This window comes from Solanum stenotomum, chromosome 11 (genome assembly GCF_019186545.1).
Source record: "Solanum stenotomum isolate F172 chromosome 11, ASM1918654v1, whole genome shotgun sequence".
Classification (NCBI taxonomy): Eukaryota; Viridiplantae; Streptophyta; class Magnoliopsida; order Solanales; family Solanaceae; genus Solanum; species Solanum stenotomum.
This window is the reverse complement of record NC_064292.1, coordinates 53,279,240-53,293,247: the sequence shown is the minus strand read 5'-3', so window position 1 is coordinate 53,293,247 and position 14,008 is coordinate 53,279,240. Positions and strand designations below refer to the sequence as shown.

General features: G+C 36.0%; 2 protein-coding genes across 3 annotated transcripts; one reads left to right on the top strand and one right to left on the bottom strand.

Annotated features, from left to right (window-relative positions):
• Positions 1–2,022: 2,022 nt before the first annotated feature.
• Positions 2,023–10,372, top strand: LOC125845188 (uncharacterized). Of its 2 annotated transcripts, none has more exons than XM_049524632.1 (15): positions 2,023–2,273; positions 2,538–2,626; positions 3,891–3,957; positions 4,074–4,189; positions 5,131–5,197; positions 5,309–5,357; positions 5,474–5,559; positions 5,685–5,950; positions 6,053–6,108; positions 6,455–6,540; positions 7,073–7,165; positions 8,060–8,384; positions 8,471–9,123; positions 9,513–9,747; positions 10,013–10,372. In XM_049524632.1, the coding sequence occupies exons 1-15, from the start codon at positions 2,079–2,081 to the stop codon at positions 10,258–10,260; spliced, it is 2,631 nt and encodes an 876-aa protein (XP_049380589.1). In that variant the 5' UTR covers positions 2,023–2,078; the 3' UTR covers positions 10,261–10,372. The 2 variants fall into 2 exon arrangements, with proteins under 2 accessions (XP_049380589.1, XP_049380588.1); XM_049524631.1 differs by having other exon boundaries at positions 8,465–9,123.
• Positions 10,373–11,142: 770 nt separating this feature from the next.
• LOC125845216 (ras-related protein Rab11D-like) lies at positions 11,143–13,676 on the bottom strand. The gene is made up of 2 exons (XM_049524675.1): positions 13,300–13,676; positions 11,143–11,831 (listed from the first exon to the last, which is right to left on the bottom strand). Exons 1-2 carry the CDS (start codon positions 13,530–13,532, stop codon positions 11,390–11,392), a joined length of 675 nt encoding a protein of 224 aa, XP_049380632.1. The 5' UTR covers positions 13,533–13,676; the 3' UTR covers positions 11,143–11,389.
• Between the last annotated feature and the right edge of the window lie 332 nt (positions 13,677–14,008).

The window sequence follows — 14,008 nt, the reverse complement described above, 5'->3', positions numbered from 1 at the left end:
TTTCTGTAAGTTATACTTATATATACATACTAGATAAGGGTGCCCATGCAAGGCACGGGCAATATTAATTAGCCCTACGTGGCCATTTTTGATTGGTTTGGTAGTATTTGAGAGCAAAAAAAAAGTGCTAAAAGAAAGAAATATTAATTAGCCCTACGTGGCCATTTTTGATTGGTTTGGTAGCATTTGAGAGCAAAAAAAAAGTGCTAAAAGAAAGAAATATTAATTATCCCTACGTGGCCATTTTTGATAGGTTTGGTAGTATTGGTAGGAGCTTTTTTAAGGAAGGAAATGACGGGAATACCCTTGGTAATCCAAGGGAACCACCACTTAAATAGTATGAATGATGATTATTATATATGATGATAAAGAAAGAAATATTAATTAGCACTACGTGGCCATTTTTGATAGGTTTGGTAGTATTGGTAAGAGCTCTTTTAAGGAAGGAAATGACGGGAATACCGTTGGTAATCCAAGAAAACCACCACTTATATAGTATAAAATATTATATATGATGATGAAGAAAGAAATATTAATTAGCCATACGTGGCCAATTTTGATAGGTTTGGTAGTATTGGTAGGAGCTCTTTTAAGGAAGGAAATGACGGGAATACCCTTGGTAGTCCAACGGAACCACCACTTATATAGTATAGGAAGGAAATGACGGGAATACCGTTGGTAGTCCAAGGGAACCACCACTTATATAGTATAAAATATTATATATGATGATGAAGAAAGAAATATTAATTAGCCCTACGTGGCCATTTTTGATAGGTTTGGTAGTATTGTTAGGAGCTCTTTTAAGGAAGGAAATGACGGGATTACCGTTGGTAGTCCAAGGGAACCACCACTTATATAGTATAGGAAGGAAATGACGGGAATACCGTTGGTAGTCCAAGGGAACCACCACTTATATAGTATAAAATATTATATATGATGATGAAGAAAGAAATATTAATTAGCCCTACGTGGCCATTTTTGATAAGTTTGGTAGTATTGTTAGGAGCTTTTTTAAGGAAGGAAATGACGGGAATACCGTTGGTAGTCCAAGGGAACCACCACTTATACAGTATAGGAAGGAAATGACGGGAATACCCTTGGTAGTCCAAGGGAACCACCACTTATACAGTATATGAAGGAAATGACGGGAATACCGTTGGTAGTCCAAGGGAACCACCACTTATATAGTATGAATGATGATTATTATATATGATGATGAAGAAAGAAATATTAATTAGCCCTACGTGGCCATTTTTGCTAGGTTTGGTAGTATTGGTAGGAGCTCTTTTAAGGAAGGAAATGACGGGAATATCCTTGGTAGTCCAAGGGAACCACCACTTATATAGTATGATTATATATAGTATGAAGTATGATGATGATATATAGTAAGTTGGTAGTCCAAGGGAACCACGACTTATATAGTATGATAGGAGCTCTTTTAAGGAAGGAAATGACGGGAATACCCTTGGTAGTCCAAGGGAACCACCACTTATATAGTATGATGAATATATATATAGTATGAAGTATGATGATGATATATAGTAAGTTGGTAGTCCAAGGGAACCACCACTTATATAGTATGAAGTATGATGATGATATATAATAAGTAAAAAAAAATAAAAAAAATAGATAGAAGTAGAATAGAAAATAGAATATAATAGAAAGAAATAGAAAGTAGAAATAGAAAATATTATATAAAAGAAAGAAATATTAATAGAAAGAAATAGAAAATATTATATAAAAGAAAGAAATATTAATTAGCCCCACGTGACAATTTTTGATTGGTATAAAAGAAAGAAATATTAATTAGCCCCACGTGACAATTTTTGATTGGTTTGGTAGTAGTTGAGGAACCACCACTTCTATAGAATGATGATTACATATTTGCCTAATTACGTAACATATTTTTTGGGCCCAAGTACACATTGGACTGAGAGTCCAAAACAAGTGGGCTAAAAGCCTAGTAATTTTAGCAGCCCAAGTTTTCTTCAGTTCTGCTAAAATCAAACCTCCCACGAAAAACATCTTCAGTTTCCCTCTTTCTCTTCGAATTTGCAGCAGCCTGAAGAAGAAGAAAAATGGGTGGCAGAGGAAGATCTCGAACTCAAAGAAAACACTTTAGACAGAGCAGAGAAAATGTCTGGAAACGCAGTAAACATGATGATTCAGGGGAGAAACAAGACAGTGTTACTACTACTAATGATGGCAACAAAGAACATCGCCATTGGGAACCTTTTGCCACCCAAAATCTTGCCTTTGATGAGTATTATAAGGTAAAAACTAAAAAAAGTTGTCTTTTTTGGGTATTTGGGATGTGGGTATTTGATTATATGTTTAGTTGAGTGATGGGGATTGAGTAATTTTGAAAAAAGAATGTCTTTTGAGCTATTTGTGATGTGTGTATTTGCTTATATGTTTAGTTGAGTGATGGGGTTTGAGTGATTTTGAAAAAGAATGTCTTTTGAGCTATTTGAGATGTGGGTATTTGCTTATATGTTTAGTTGAGTGATGGGGTTTGAGTAATTTTTTGTTTGTAGGAGCAAGGAATAGTGCCAACTGAAGAATGGGATACTTTTATTGGATTTCTTAGAACTCCATTGCCTGCTGCATTCAGAATCAATTCCAGGTTTATGTTTATCCAATTTTGAGTTTTTAATTTTCCCCATTTGAATCTTTAAGCTCCTGTTTGGCTGTAGATTTTGAAGTTGAAACTTGAATATTTGAGTTGTTGAAGTTGTGGGTTTTGGAATTTGAGGTTGTGTTTGAACATGTAATTTACTTGAAGTTTTGTGAGTGGAAGTCTCGCAAATCCGAAAACTGGTCTGTGCCAGTTTTTGGGAACTTGAAATATTTGAAGAATAAAGTTTTAAAATTTACTCCCAAAGTCTATGGCGAAACGCTAGCTTAATTTGCTTCTTGAAATTCGTTTTGATTGCTATCTAGATGGTAATGTAAGGACTATAGTTGAAGACTTGAAGTACAGCTTAATGAATGTTTGTTATTTCCTTTTGTTTGTCTTTTATGGCTTTAGACTTGATTTGATTTGAACACGATTGACTATAGTTGAAGTATAGCTTAATGAATGTTTGTTATTTCCTTTTTGTTTGTCTTTATTGCTTTAGAATTGATCAGATTTGAACATGATTGGATTGATGTGTTTTTTTTTGCTCGAAGAGAAGCTAAGTATGCTAAATATTACAAAAATTGTGAGAAAAATGTTGATTTTGTTTTGAACTTTGAGCACTTCTCTTTCATATGCAAAGTTTTTGCAAGCTCTAATTGCACAATCTGTGAAGCTTCAATTCTTGTGCTTCTGATGGCAGTGCCGGAGCCAAAAAATTTAATAAGGGGGTTCAAAATCTGAGAAGTAAACACACGAACTAGTGGAAGGGGGTTCGACATCTATTATACATACCTAAAAAATAATTTTAACCATGTATAAATAGTAATATTTTTCACCGAGGGGGTTCGGATGAACCCCTCATTATATGCTGCCTCTGCCCCTGTCTGATGGTACTGTGGCTTTTAACAATATAATACAAATTTGGTGGTGGGTGTACATGTTCCTCTTATCACGATTGCATGACAAGTGCACCTTGTTCAGAATGGCTATGTGCTGCTATTAGCATGTACCAGTAATAATCTAATGTCATCTTTTCTAAATACTATGTGAGGTTCTTCTTTTGAAATCTAAAAATATAACACATTGATTTAAAATAAAGGGTTAAATGTAGCAAATCCTCCTGCTTCAAGTTTCAAGTAGTATGTAAAGACTAAGTAAACTTGTTTGTTGTAGCCTCACCCTATTAGAAGATCTTATAACTCTAAGAAGAAAGCAATTTCTGATAAAATTAAATTATATTGAACTTCCCATTTTGTTAATATTGCAGTGCCCAGTGCTATGTGGATATTCGTACCAAGTTGGAGAACGATTTTATGAAATCTCTTCAGGCAGAGGTTGATCAACTGAATTATGTTTTCCTTTCATTTATGATCTTCCTGCATTACATATGCAGTATTTAGAGTATAATCATTCAATGCCTTACTGTTTCTATATTTCAAGTATGATTCAGGGTGTAGATGGGAGTGAGGTCGAGGGAATAAAACCATTACCTTGGTATCCAGAGAATCTTGCTTGGCAATCTAATTTTTCACGCAATCAGTTGAGGAAAAACCAAATACTTGAGAGGTTAGTAATGCACTTTCTGTTAATGTGTTTTAACTTTCTGTAGACTCGATTAACTATTGGGTAGTGAGAGATCATTTATAGGTATGTGACAGAGTAGCTCATGGCTTTCTCGAAATGATTATTGTGAAGTGCTAACTGCTAAACTTGGTGCTTAGCTCTCTACTTCCATACACTTTGTTGTCTTGCTAAATGGATGTGAAAATACTCGTTGTTCCCCTTAGTCATCGAAGTTTCTGTACTGTTTATTCTTCAACCAAGTCACTTATTTACTGCTTTTCTGCCATATAGTTTTTCATGAGCTCACAGGTTCCAACCCTGTTTCAGAAAGAGCCTTGTATTTAAGTGGAAAAGCGTAGAGGGGTGTGCTCATCATCCACTGATTTAAGAATGGGGCACCATTGGCCCTCTGAGATTTCTCAGTTATAAAATAAAATAAAGAGGTCAATATTGGCCTTTTAGTTTTTCATGAGCTTACAGGTTCGAACCCTGTTTCAGAAAGAGCCTTGTATTTAAGTGGAAAAGGGTAGAGGGGTGTGCTCATCATCCACTGATTTACGAATGGGGCACCATTGGCCCTCTGAGATTTCTCAGTTATAAAATAAAATAAAATAAAGAGGTCAATATTTTGGGATGAACTTAAACAGAAAGTAGCTCAAAGAAAATAGGATGGAGGGACTGGAGTATAGAATTTTCATAACTCATTGTTCACAGCACCTATGGTATCTTACATTACCATCAAGATAAATTTTGCTTATTATTTCATAGATATAGTTGAAGAACGACATGGAAATTAATAAAGCTTGCACATTTGCTTTTATGTTTTGAACTGCATAGTGCATACTGACCTGATTGTTTCTGATAAAAAACGACTGGACCTATAATTGAGGACAACTTCTGATTGTTTCTTATAAATAATTGAGGTTATTTTTATAAATTTTCAGGTTCCATGAGTTCTTGAAGCTACAAAATGAAATTGGAAACATTACGAGACAGGAGGCTGTTAGCATGGTTTGTCAAGTTGACCTTCATCTCTCTATGTTCCCTGTTGGACTATACCATCACAGATTTGTTTGATAGTTCTCCTTTTATTGACTTCATCTTGCAACTGTTTTGATTTAGGTTCCTCCCCTATTCCTGGATGTACGTCCCGATCATTTTGCCCTTGACAGTAAGTTATTTTCTACGGATTCTAAATTACCATTGCATGTTATCTTCTAATTGGGTTATTTTCACATATTCATTCTGAATGCTTTCTGTATCTTGACTGTTCCTATAATCATGCAGTGTGCGCCGCTCCCGGTTCAAAAACATTTCAGTTGCTTGAGATGATACACCACTTGGCCGAACCAGGGACATTACCTAGTGGAATGGTCTTCTTCCTTCCTTAGCTCTCTCTTCAAGTCATGGATGCCTATGCAGCTTTTTTGTTTTCATGTGAACTATCTGCACTTTTGTGACTTCGTCTTGGTTCTTTTTGGAATAACTCTTTATATAGGTCTTAGCAAATGATGTTGATGTCCAAAGGTGTAACCTTCTTATTCACCAAACAAAGAGGATGTCTACTGCCAACTTGATCGTCACAAACCATGAAGCGCAGCACTTCTCGAGCTGTCGTTTAGATAGAAAATTTGCAAATGGTTCTGAGACGCAAACAGTGAGGGAATTAGATATTAATCAACTTCAATTTGATCGTGTGTTGTGTGATGTTCCATGCAGTGGTGATGGCACTCTGCGCAAGGCTCCTGATATATGGAGGAAATGGTAGTTATTACATACTATTGTAGTCCGTATCACTCTCATTTTAGTGCGTATGATGGTTTCTGATGTTCACCTTCCCCCTCCTCCTGTATTTGCATCATACAGGAATGCTGGAAATGGTAACGGTCTCCATGGGCTACAGATTCAGATAGCAATGCGAGGTTCCTTGCTCTCTCTCTCTCTCTCTCATTCAGAGACAATTTTTCTTAGTTCTAAGTAACAACTTCATCAATTATTCATTTCTGTCTATACTTCTAGCACTTCTATATTTAGTACTTCTAATACTCGCCACTATTTACCTTTATTTTGTATAATGTTGGCCTGACATGAATTTAATGGAGAAACATGGTCAGTGAGGTTTCATATAACCAACTGACCTTAATCTGTTTGGGACTGAGGCATAGTTATAATTTCTCTATATATGCGTTATACAATGCTATGCAATGTTTTTTACCGTTCTGAGTTGCCTTCTGTAGATACATGATTGTTTTAAAACATATATTGCAGGATTGTCTTTGCTTAAAGTAGGTGGAAGGATGGTTTATTCGACTTGCTCAATGAATCCCATTGAGAACGAGGCCGTGGTTGCTGAGGTAACTCATTAGGAAAAATGCTGGCATATTTGCTCTTCCCTTATTTTTTTTTTAAAAAGGATAAAATTGCTGGCATATCAATTAACATTCCGTTGCTTAATTCAACAACAACTATGCTGCAATTCCAAGCTAGTGAGAGTATGTTCTATAATCCTGATTAATGTCGCTCCATCGAGGCACTTCTCAATCCAATATTCAATAATTAATTTTCTCCAACACTAGTTCTCCACATTTTCTACTGGCATACAAATTTCTAACACGATTAAAAGACTGCAGCAAAGCTTCTTAACATGGTAGTTGAATGTTTTTTTCCCAAGTATTGCAACCTTTGCAACATGTTTTCTTGCTTCTTGTGACACTATGGATGGCTGACGATTAATCAGTATAATTTTTCCTGAGAAACAGAGCTTAGACATACATTACATACGTGCACACACAAATATATGTAATTATGTACGTGTGTTGCCTTCTAATTTCGCAAGCACTTTAAAACTTGTTGTGCCTCCTCCCAAACTGTCTTTTGATATTGCAGATCTTACGGAGATGTGGGGAGTCCGTTGAACTTGTTGATGTGTCCAGTGAGGTTCCACAACTTGTTCGCAGACCAGGTCTTAAAAAATGGAAGGTGTGGTAAAAAAAGTTCATCCTTAACCTTCATATTTTTTTTCCCATGTTATGTCGTGGACCAGAGGGCCATGTCCATTATAATCCATTATGTACGAAAGGAGATATAGTGGTGTTTGAAGATGCATTGTATATCCACAAAATGATCTCTTTTTCAGCTTTATGTCACATGATTGTGGGATTTTGTGTTTATCTAGTTCATGATGCTATCAGTCTCAGATAATAGTCTATATCTGGTGAGAAAATTTGGGGAGTAATCAGTATGACCTTAGGAGCTTTGATATCTTGTGAAAGTTGTTTTAAGAACATAAGAATATTTTGTGTGTGTTTCACACAGCTCTGTGTTATTTTTTTCTTCTGTGGGTGGAATATAAAATTTAATAGTCCTGCCATTTCAATTTGCTTGGTGGTGTTTAACTGGACATGGTGTTTAAGAAAAATACAAAGACTGATGACAGTCTTATAATACATGAAATATCAAAAGTGTTCCTAGTACCAAGCTATTTGCCAGTGGACCCTAGAGCAGGCCATGTCAATGTGACAGTGGGAATATAAAAATTACGGAATTAGTTTTTAAATATAGAAATATGTCAAATCGTTTGGAAGGACAAAAAGGAAAGAGTGTCAAACAGATTGATACAATGAGAATTCTGCTGTATGATGTTGTACTGATTCCAAGAATGCTAGGAGGTGATCACAACATTTAGTCGTCTCTACAGCTTTTCAATGATCTTGTCTGTATTTATAAGTTCTATCGATCTTTTAGTTGTGTGGGCGGGAGCATAACAAAGATTAAAATGAGTTCTTAAAACATTTCAATTCCAGTTGTGCTAGACAGGTTCCATTGCTTTATACTGCATGATTTGATTTGTTGTTTGCTCATCTGTATGCACAGGTTCGAGATAAAGGAGCGTGGTGGACTTCTTATAAAGATGTTCCTGAGGGTCGTAGAAATGCAATTGTTCCAGGGATGTTCCCCTCTGGCAAAACCTACTTGGATACATCTGAGAAAAATGATGATGCAACTAGAGACCAATTGTCTGATAATGGAAATAATGCCAATGTCATTGAGGTGTTGGAAGATCCAGCAACTGCAGCTACGATCTTGGATGAGGAAGTTTCAACTCTACCTCTGGAACGTTGTATGAGGATAGTGCCGCATGATCAGAATAGTGGAGCCTTCTTTGTTTCCGTATTTCAAAAGGTCTCTCCTTTGGCGGGTGAGTTTAAAGTTTTACTGTCTGTTCATTAGTACATTACTCGGAAAATTGAATCATTTGACATTTGATTGTTTCTGCAGCTGCAGCCTTTCAGCAGAAGAAACCTGTGTCTTCGCGAGGGAAGCCAAATTCCAGTGATGTTATTCAAGCGGAAAGTTTAAGAACTAAGGTCGAAGGAGATGTGAATGTAGAGGATGTCAAGCCAGTGGATTCTGTTGGTACCCAAGAAGTGACTATGGATGATGCTGATATTCAAGCTGAAAGTGTAACAACTAAGGTCAAAGAAGATGAAAATACCGAGGATGTTAAGCCAGTGGATTCTGTTGGTAGCGAAGATGTGACTATGGATGAGGCTGGCAATGGAACAGATGAAACTGCTTTGGATACTGAGCCCAGTGAAATATTGGAGAAAACCGAGAAAGAGGAAACTCAACCTTCAACTGATACAAGAGCTGAGCCCGAGACTGTGAGAGGGAAAAGAAAGTTACAAATACAAGGCAAGTGGAGAGGGGTTGACCCGGTTATATTTTACAAGGAGGAGGCAGTTGTGAGTAAGATAAAGGATTTCTACGGTATCAAGGAATCCTTTCTATTCGAAGGACATTTGATTACCAGGAATAGTGATATGAACCATGTCAAGAGAATTTATTATGTCTCAAAGTCTGTGAAGGAAGTTTTGCATCTCAATTTTCTAGCTGGTCAGCAGCTTAAAATAGCTTCAGTTGGGCTCAAGATGTTTGTAAGTCTATCTGAATTTGACACTTCATTTCTCTTCGAGCGATTTTTCTCCAATTTGACACGTAACTTCTCTTTGTGGGGATTTTATCACATTTGACACTTCTTTGGATTTTTTTGTCAAATTCGACACGTAACTTCTCTTCGTAGAGCTTGTATCATAAAAGTAAAAATTGCACCAACAATAACTATGCCTCAGTCCCAGACTAGTAGTTGGGATAGGCAAAATAGCAAAAGTGGCAAATCCAACCCACCTTGTGTTTTTTTTCTTCTTAAAAAGATGAAGTAAGATAAGGAGCGAGAAGATAGAGGCAAGGTCTTTCTTTTCTCGTATCCTCCTGCCTATTGCACCATTTAGGTGACCTTTTTGCTTTGGTTATTTCCACATTGCAGGAGCGCCAAACATCAAAAGATGGTGCATCTGCACCATGTATATTCCGCATATCATCTGAAGGATTGCCATTAATGCTGCCACATATAACAAAACAAATATTATACGCATCTCCTGCAGACTTCAAGCATCTTCTGCAGTACAAGAGCATTAAATTGGGTGATTTTGTGGATGCTGAATTTGGTGAAAAGGCCTCACAGCTGTTGATGGGTTGTTGTGTGGTAGTTCTGAACAAAGGTTAGTTCTAGTGTTTGGCCATGATCTCACAAATACTAAATTTCAGTATTTCAAATGAAATCATGGTTTTTGTGCAAAAATATCGAACTTTTTTCAAATGTAATTTTCATGTCCAAACATTAACTTCCAAATGCTCTCAATGAACTTCAATTTCAAGTTCTCTTTGATCAACTTCAACCAAATACTGGCCAAACACCTCCACATTTCCTAGAAAGAATGCTCGTTGCTTTGCTTCTATTTAAGTTTTGTTGATCGTTTCCTGCAGAAAATAAGGCGTTGTCAGAGGCTCAAGCGGATCCATCAACTATCGCCATAGGATGCTGGAGAGGTAGGGCTAATATATCAGTAATGGTCACTGCACTCGATTGCCAAGAACTTCTTGAAAGGATGTCAATGGGCGTGGAGGAGGAAACAAAAGCGTCCTCGCCAGAAATCATGCCATCAACTAACAAGGCAGATGAAATAGTTGAAGCAGTGGAAGATGAAGTTAAAGAAAACTCAGAACAACCATGAGAACACTCATATTATAAAACTTAACAATTTTGGAGGTTGTTATAGGTGTACCATGATAGTGAATTTAGTAATTGCTTGTTTGTAGGTTACTCAAGTTTATTCAATATATCTAGTATCTACAATGATAATTCTAAGTGTATTTTTGATTTTTTTTTTCGTCAATATGTTGAATTATTCAAGTACACCATAGTTATGACCATTGAGCCTAAATTTTGTTTCCACTTTCTGTCGAGGGTGTATCAGAAACAACCTCTCTACCTAAGGTTTGCGTATGTTCTATCTTCCTCAGATCTCACTTTATGAGATTATATCGAGTATGTTGTTGTTTGATCATTTGATATGGGGAACATATTGGTCCCACTGATGCAATCAACTTTCATGTCTTCAGTTATGCACCTTTATAGACAATCTTTCACATGTATGAATCTGAAGTCTTTGCTGTCCTTTTTGTCATTGCTGTATATAGGTTCTCTGTTAGGTACCCCATAGATCTTGTATATTCTGTCCTCTATTTTTTTTTAAAGACGAAATTATATCAATAGACAATGTGTCTAACGGTCTTTTTATTTATAAAATTTGAGAACTTCTAATTGAAACCAATCCCTTACATTTAAAAAGTGACTATATAGATGTATGTAAACACTATGTTAGAGAATTTTTTTGTCCTTAACAAGAATTTGTGTACACAATTTGATTTAATTGGAGATAAGTTGGTAATACTTGGCCTTTTGTTATGTAACTTAATCTGAACTAATCAACTTTTGTGATAAATACAAGTGAGGAGAGAATGATGTGTACGCAACCTTACCACGATCACCTTATGACATAGAGAGATTGTTTCTAGTAGATCCTCGAGTCAAAGTAAAATCAGTAGATATAATATTATCAGTAAAAAGATTTATGAATTCAGCTGCAACTGTCTTTAGTGCAAACCATATAACTATTTCCCTTCATTAAAACAGTACAAAAATAACATCATACATATATATATAAACAAAAAGACTTTCAAGAATCACTATGAGATGAATTTTGAAATCTAACAACACCCAAAGAATGAAAAAGAAACTCCAAATCCCAATATCTCAAAATCCTCTTCTTTTTTCTGGCTACTGAGAAAAATTCCAATATCTTAAGAACTACAGCATGCCTTCTTTTCTGGGATAACTTGTGCAGGACCAGGTACAAGAATTTTCTTTCCAGTTAATGAAGCAGGATTACCATTTGCTTGATCATCACCGGCAGCGAGATTCTTCTTGTTCACAATGTTGAAGATCTCTGTCAAAACGGTTAAGAAGGCATCCTCGACGTTTGTGGCGTCCATTGCAGATGTCTCTAAGAAGAACAATCCTTCTTTTTGTGCAAATTCTTTAGCATCCTCGGTGGGAACAGCTCGTTGATCTTCAAGATCAGTTTTGTTTCCGATCAGCATAATCACGATGTTCTTGTCAGCATGTGCACGTAACTCTTCAAGCCAGCGTGGGATGTGATCAAAGGTTTGGCGTTTTGTTATGTCGTAAACCAACAGAGCTCCAACAGCTCCCCTGTAGTACGCGCTCGTGACAGCTCTATATCTGTTCATGACAACAAAGCAATGATTGAGTGACATATAAGCTGTTAAGACTCTGTTCTGAAAGGGATTTTCGGAATGTCTTAGGTAAACCAAGGAGCACAGACTAGCTGAAAAAGAAGATTAGACATGACCACCCCCACCCCACCCCCAAAAGAACAAAAGGAAGGAAAGAAAGAAATGTCTGATGGTTTTACCCCTTAAGATCTAGCAAAGTAAGAGCTGAAGTAACTGGAAGCAAACAAATTTACACAAATTGCTGTCCACAGGCTTTGGTTTAGTGGTAAGAACGAAGCAGAAATGTGTGGGTTAGAGCACATCATGGGTTCAAATCCAACCATAGAAAAAAGCAAGGTATTTAAGTGGAAACTTGCCAAACCGTGCACCAATGCACTCGGTTATCGAAAGACAAAAAGATTTAACAGGAACTGCTTGGAACCTCTATTTCAGCTTAAGTAATGTAACAATGATAGACATCACTGGTTTCTCCTCTAATACAAGATTATTTCATTGTTCAGTTAAAAGCGACAACGATGGTGAATATCGAAACTCATAGTGGTATAAATCCTTTAGTATGGAGGGGGGAATTCATGCTGTCCTACAGTAAGAGAAACAATTCTGAATCTCTGAGCAGCATGTATATGAGTTCAAACTTACAAATGCACCAATATCAAGCTTTTCCTCACAGTGATTCAACAAAAACTCATAGCAAAGGCAAAGCTCACTACACAGTTTTGCTATATGGCAAACACATTACTAAATATCTTTTATGATATCAGCAGTTTTAAACACAAAGCAAAAGAACAAGAAAAGCCATATCAAAGTGAAGAAAACAGCATTATATAACAACAAACACACAATTCATTAAACTTCTCAACTTAAAACTACCCCCAAAAATGTACTCCCTCTCTCTCTCTTTTGCACTAATATTTGCAGAACAGAAGTTGTGACTTTAACAATGCTTCAAAACAAGAGAACTAAAAAGAACCAATTTTTTAGCCAAAAAGAACCATTACAAGTGAAAAAGAAATGTATTCCCTTTCTTGCACTTTATATGGCACTAATATTTGTAGATCAAAACAACTTCTTTTCTTTGACACCCATCTTCTCATTCTTCTCTAATCATCAAAAAGTTGTAAACTTTAACAACACTTGCAGCAAAACAAGAAAACTAAAAAGATTCATTTTTTAAGCAAAGAACCATCACAACTTTTTTCTTTAAACACCCATTTCCTCAATTCATTTCCAACATCAAAAAGTTGTAAACTTCAACAATACTTACAGCAAAACAAGAAAACTAAAAAGATTTCATTTTTTTTAGCAAAAACCATCACAACTTTTTTCTTTAAACACCCATTTCCTCAATCATTTCCAACATCAAAAAGTTGTAAACTTTAACAATACTTACATCAAAACAATCAAAACTAAAAAAAGATTCAATCTTTAGCAAAAAAAAACAAAACCCCATTTACCTTTCTTGGCCAGCAGTATCCCAGATCTGAGCTTTAACAGACTTACGTTGAATAACAAGTGTTCTTGTCTGGAATTCAACACCAATTGTAGCTTTAGAATCAAGACTAAACTCATTTCTTGCAAAACGAGCTAGTATTTGAGATTTTCCCACAGCTGAATCACCTATCAAAACAACCTTAAAAACATAGTCTATTTTCTGACTTGCATCACCATACCCACCCCCACTTGCCATCTTTTTTTTCCTTTTCAAAGAAATTTTTCTGTGTAAAAATCAGCAGAAAATGGAAGAAGAAAAGTGTGCAGAGACTAGCAAGAGAGAGAGAGAGAGAGCAAAAGGGGTACAAATGTTGGCTGTGTCTTAACTAGGCTCTTGCTGTCACAGTGTCACCCTCGGAAGGGTCGTTGAGTGATAAGTGTTCATTCAGGTTTAATTAGATGTCGGGATTAAGTCCTTTGAGTATAGAGTCATTTTTATCAGAAGGGGTTTTACTATTAATATGAAATTTTTCAACGTAAACTTAAATTTCGTCAAACTTTAATAATATAGATATCGAATATCGAATTTTAAAAAAGAAAACTAAGCTCTTGCTGTCACTTTGTACTTGTATGAAAAAAAAAAACTCCAATTATTGTCATTTTAGTATAGACAAGGGATCATTGGTATGGGCTTATGGGATTGCTTTTACCCTTAACTAGAGGTCTTGGGTT

Coding starts and splice junctions, on each gene's coding strand:
- LOC125845188 (XM_049524631.1), top strand. CDS start 2,079: ATGGGTGGCAGAGGAAGATCTCGAACTCAAAGAAAACACTTTAGACAG. Junction 6,541..7,072: donor ACGAGGCCGTGGTTGCTGAG/GTAACTCATTAG, acceptor TTGATATTGCAG/ATCTTACGGAGATGTGGGGA. Junction 9,748..10,012: donor TGTGGTAGTTCTGAACAAAG/GTTAGTTCTAGT, acceptor CGTTTCCTGCAG/AAAATAAGGCGTTGTCAGAG.
- LOC125845216 (XM_049524675.1), bottom strand. CDS start 13,532: ATGGCAAGTGGGGGTGGGTATGGTGATGCAAGTCAGAAAATAGACTAT. Junction 11,832..13,299: donor GATACTGCTGGCCAAGAAAG/GTAAATGGGGTT, acceptor TGTCATGAACAG/ATATAGAGCTGTCACGAGCG.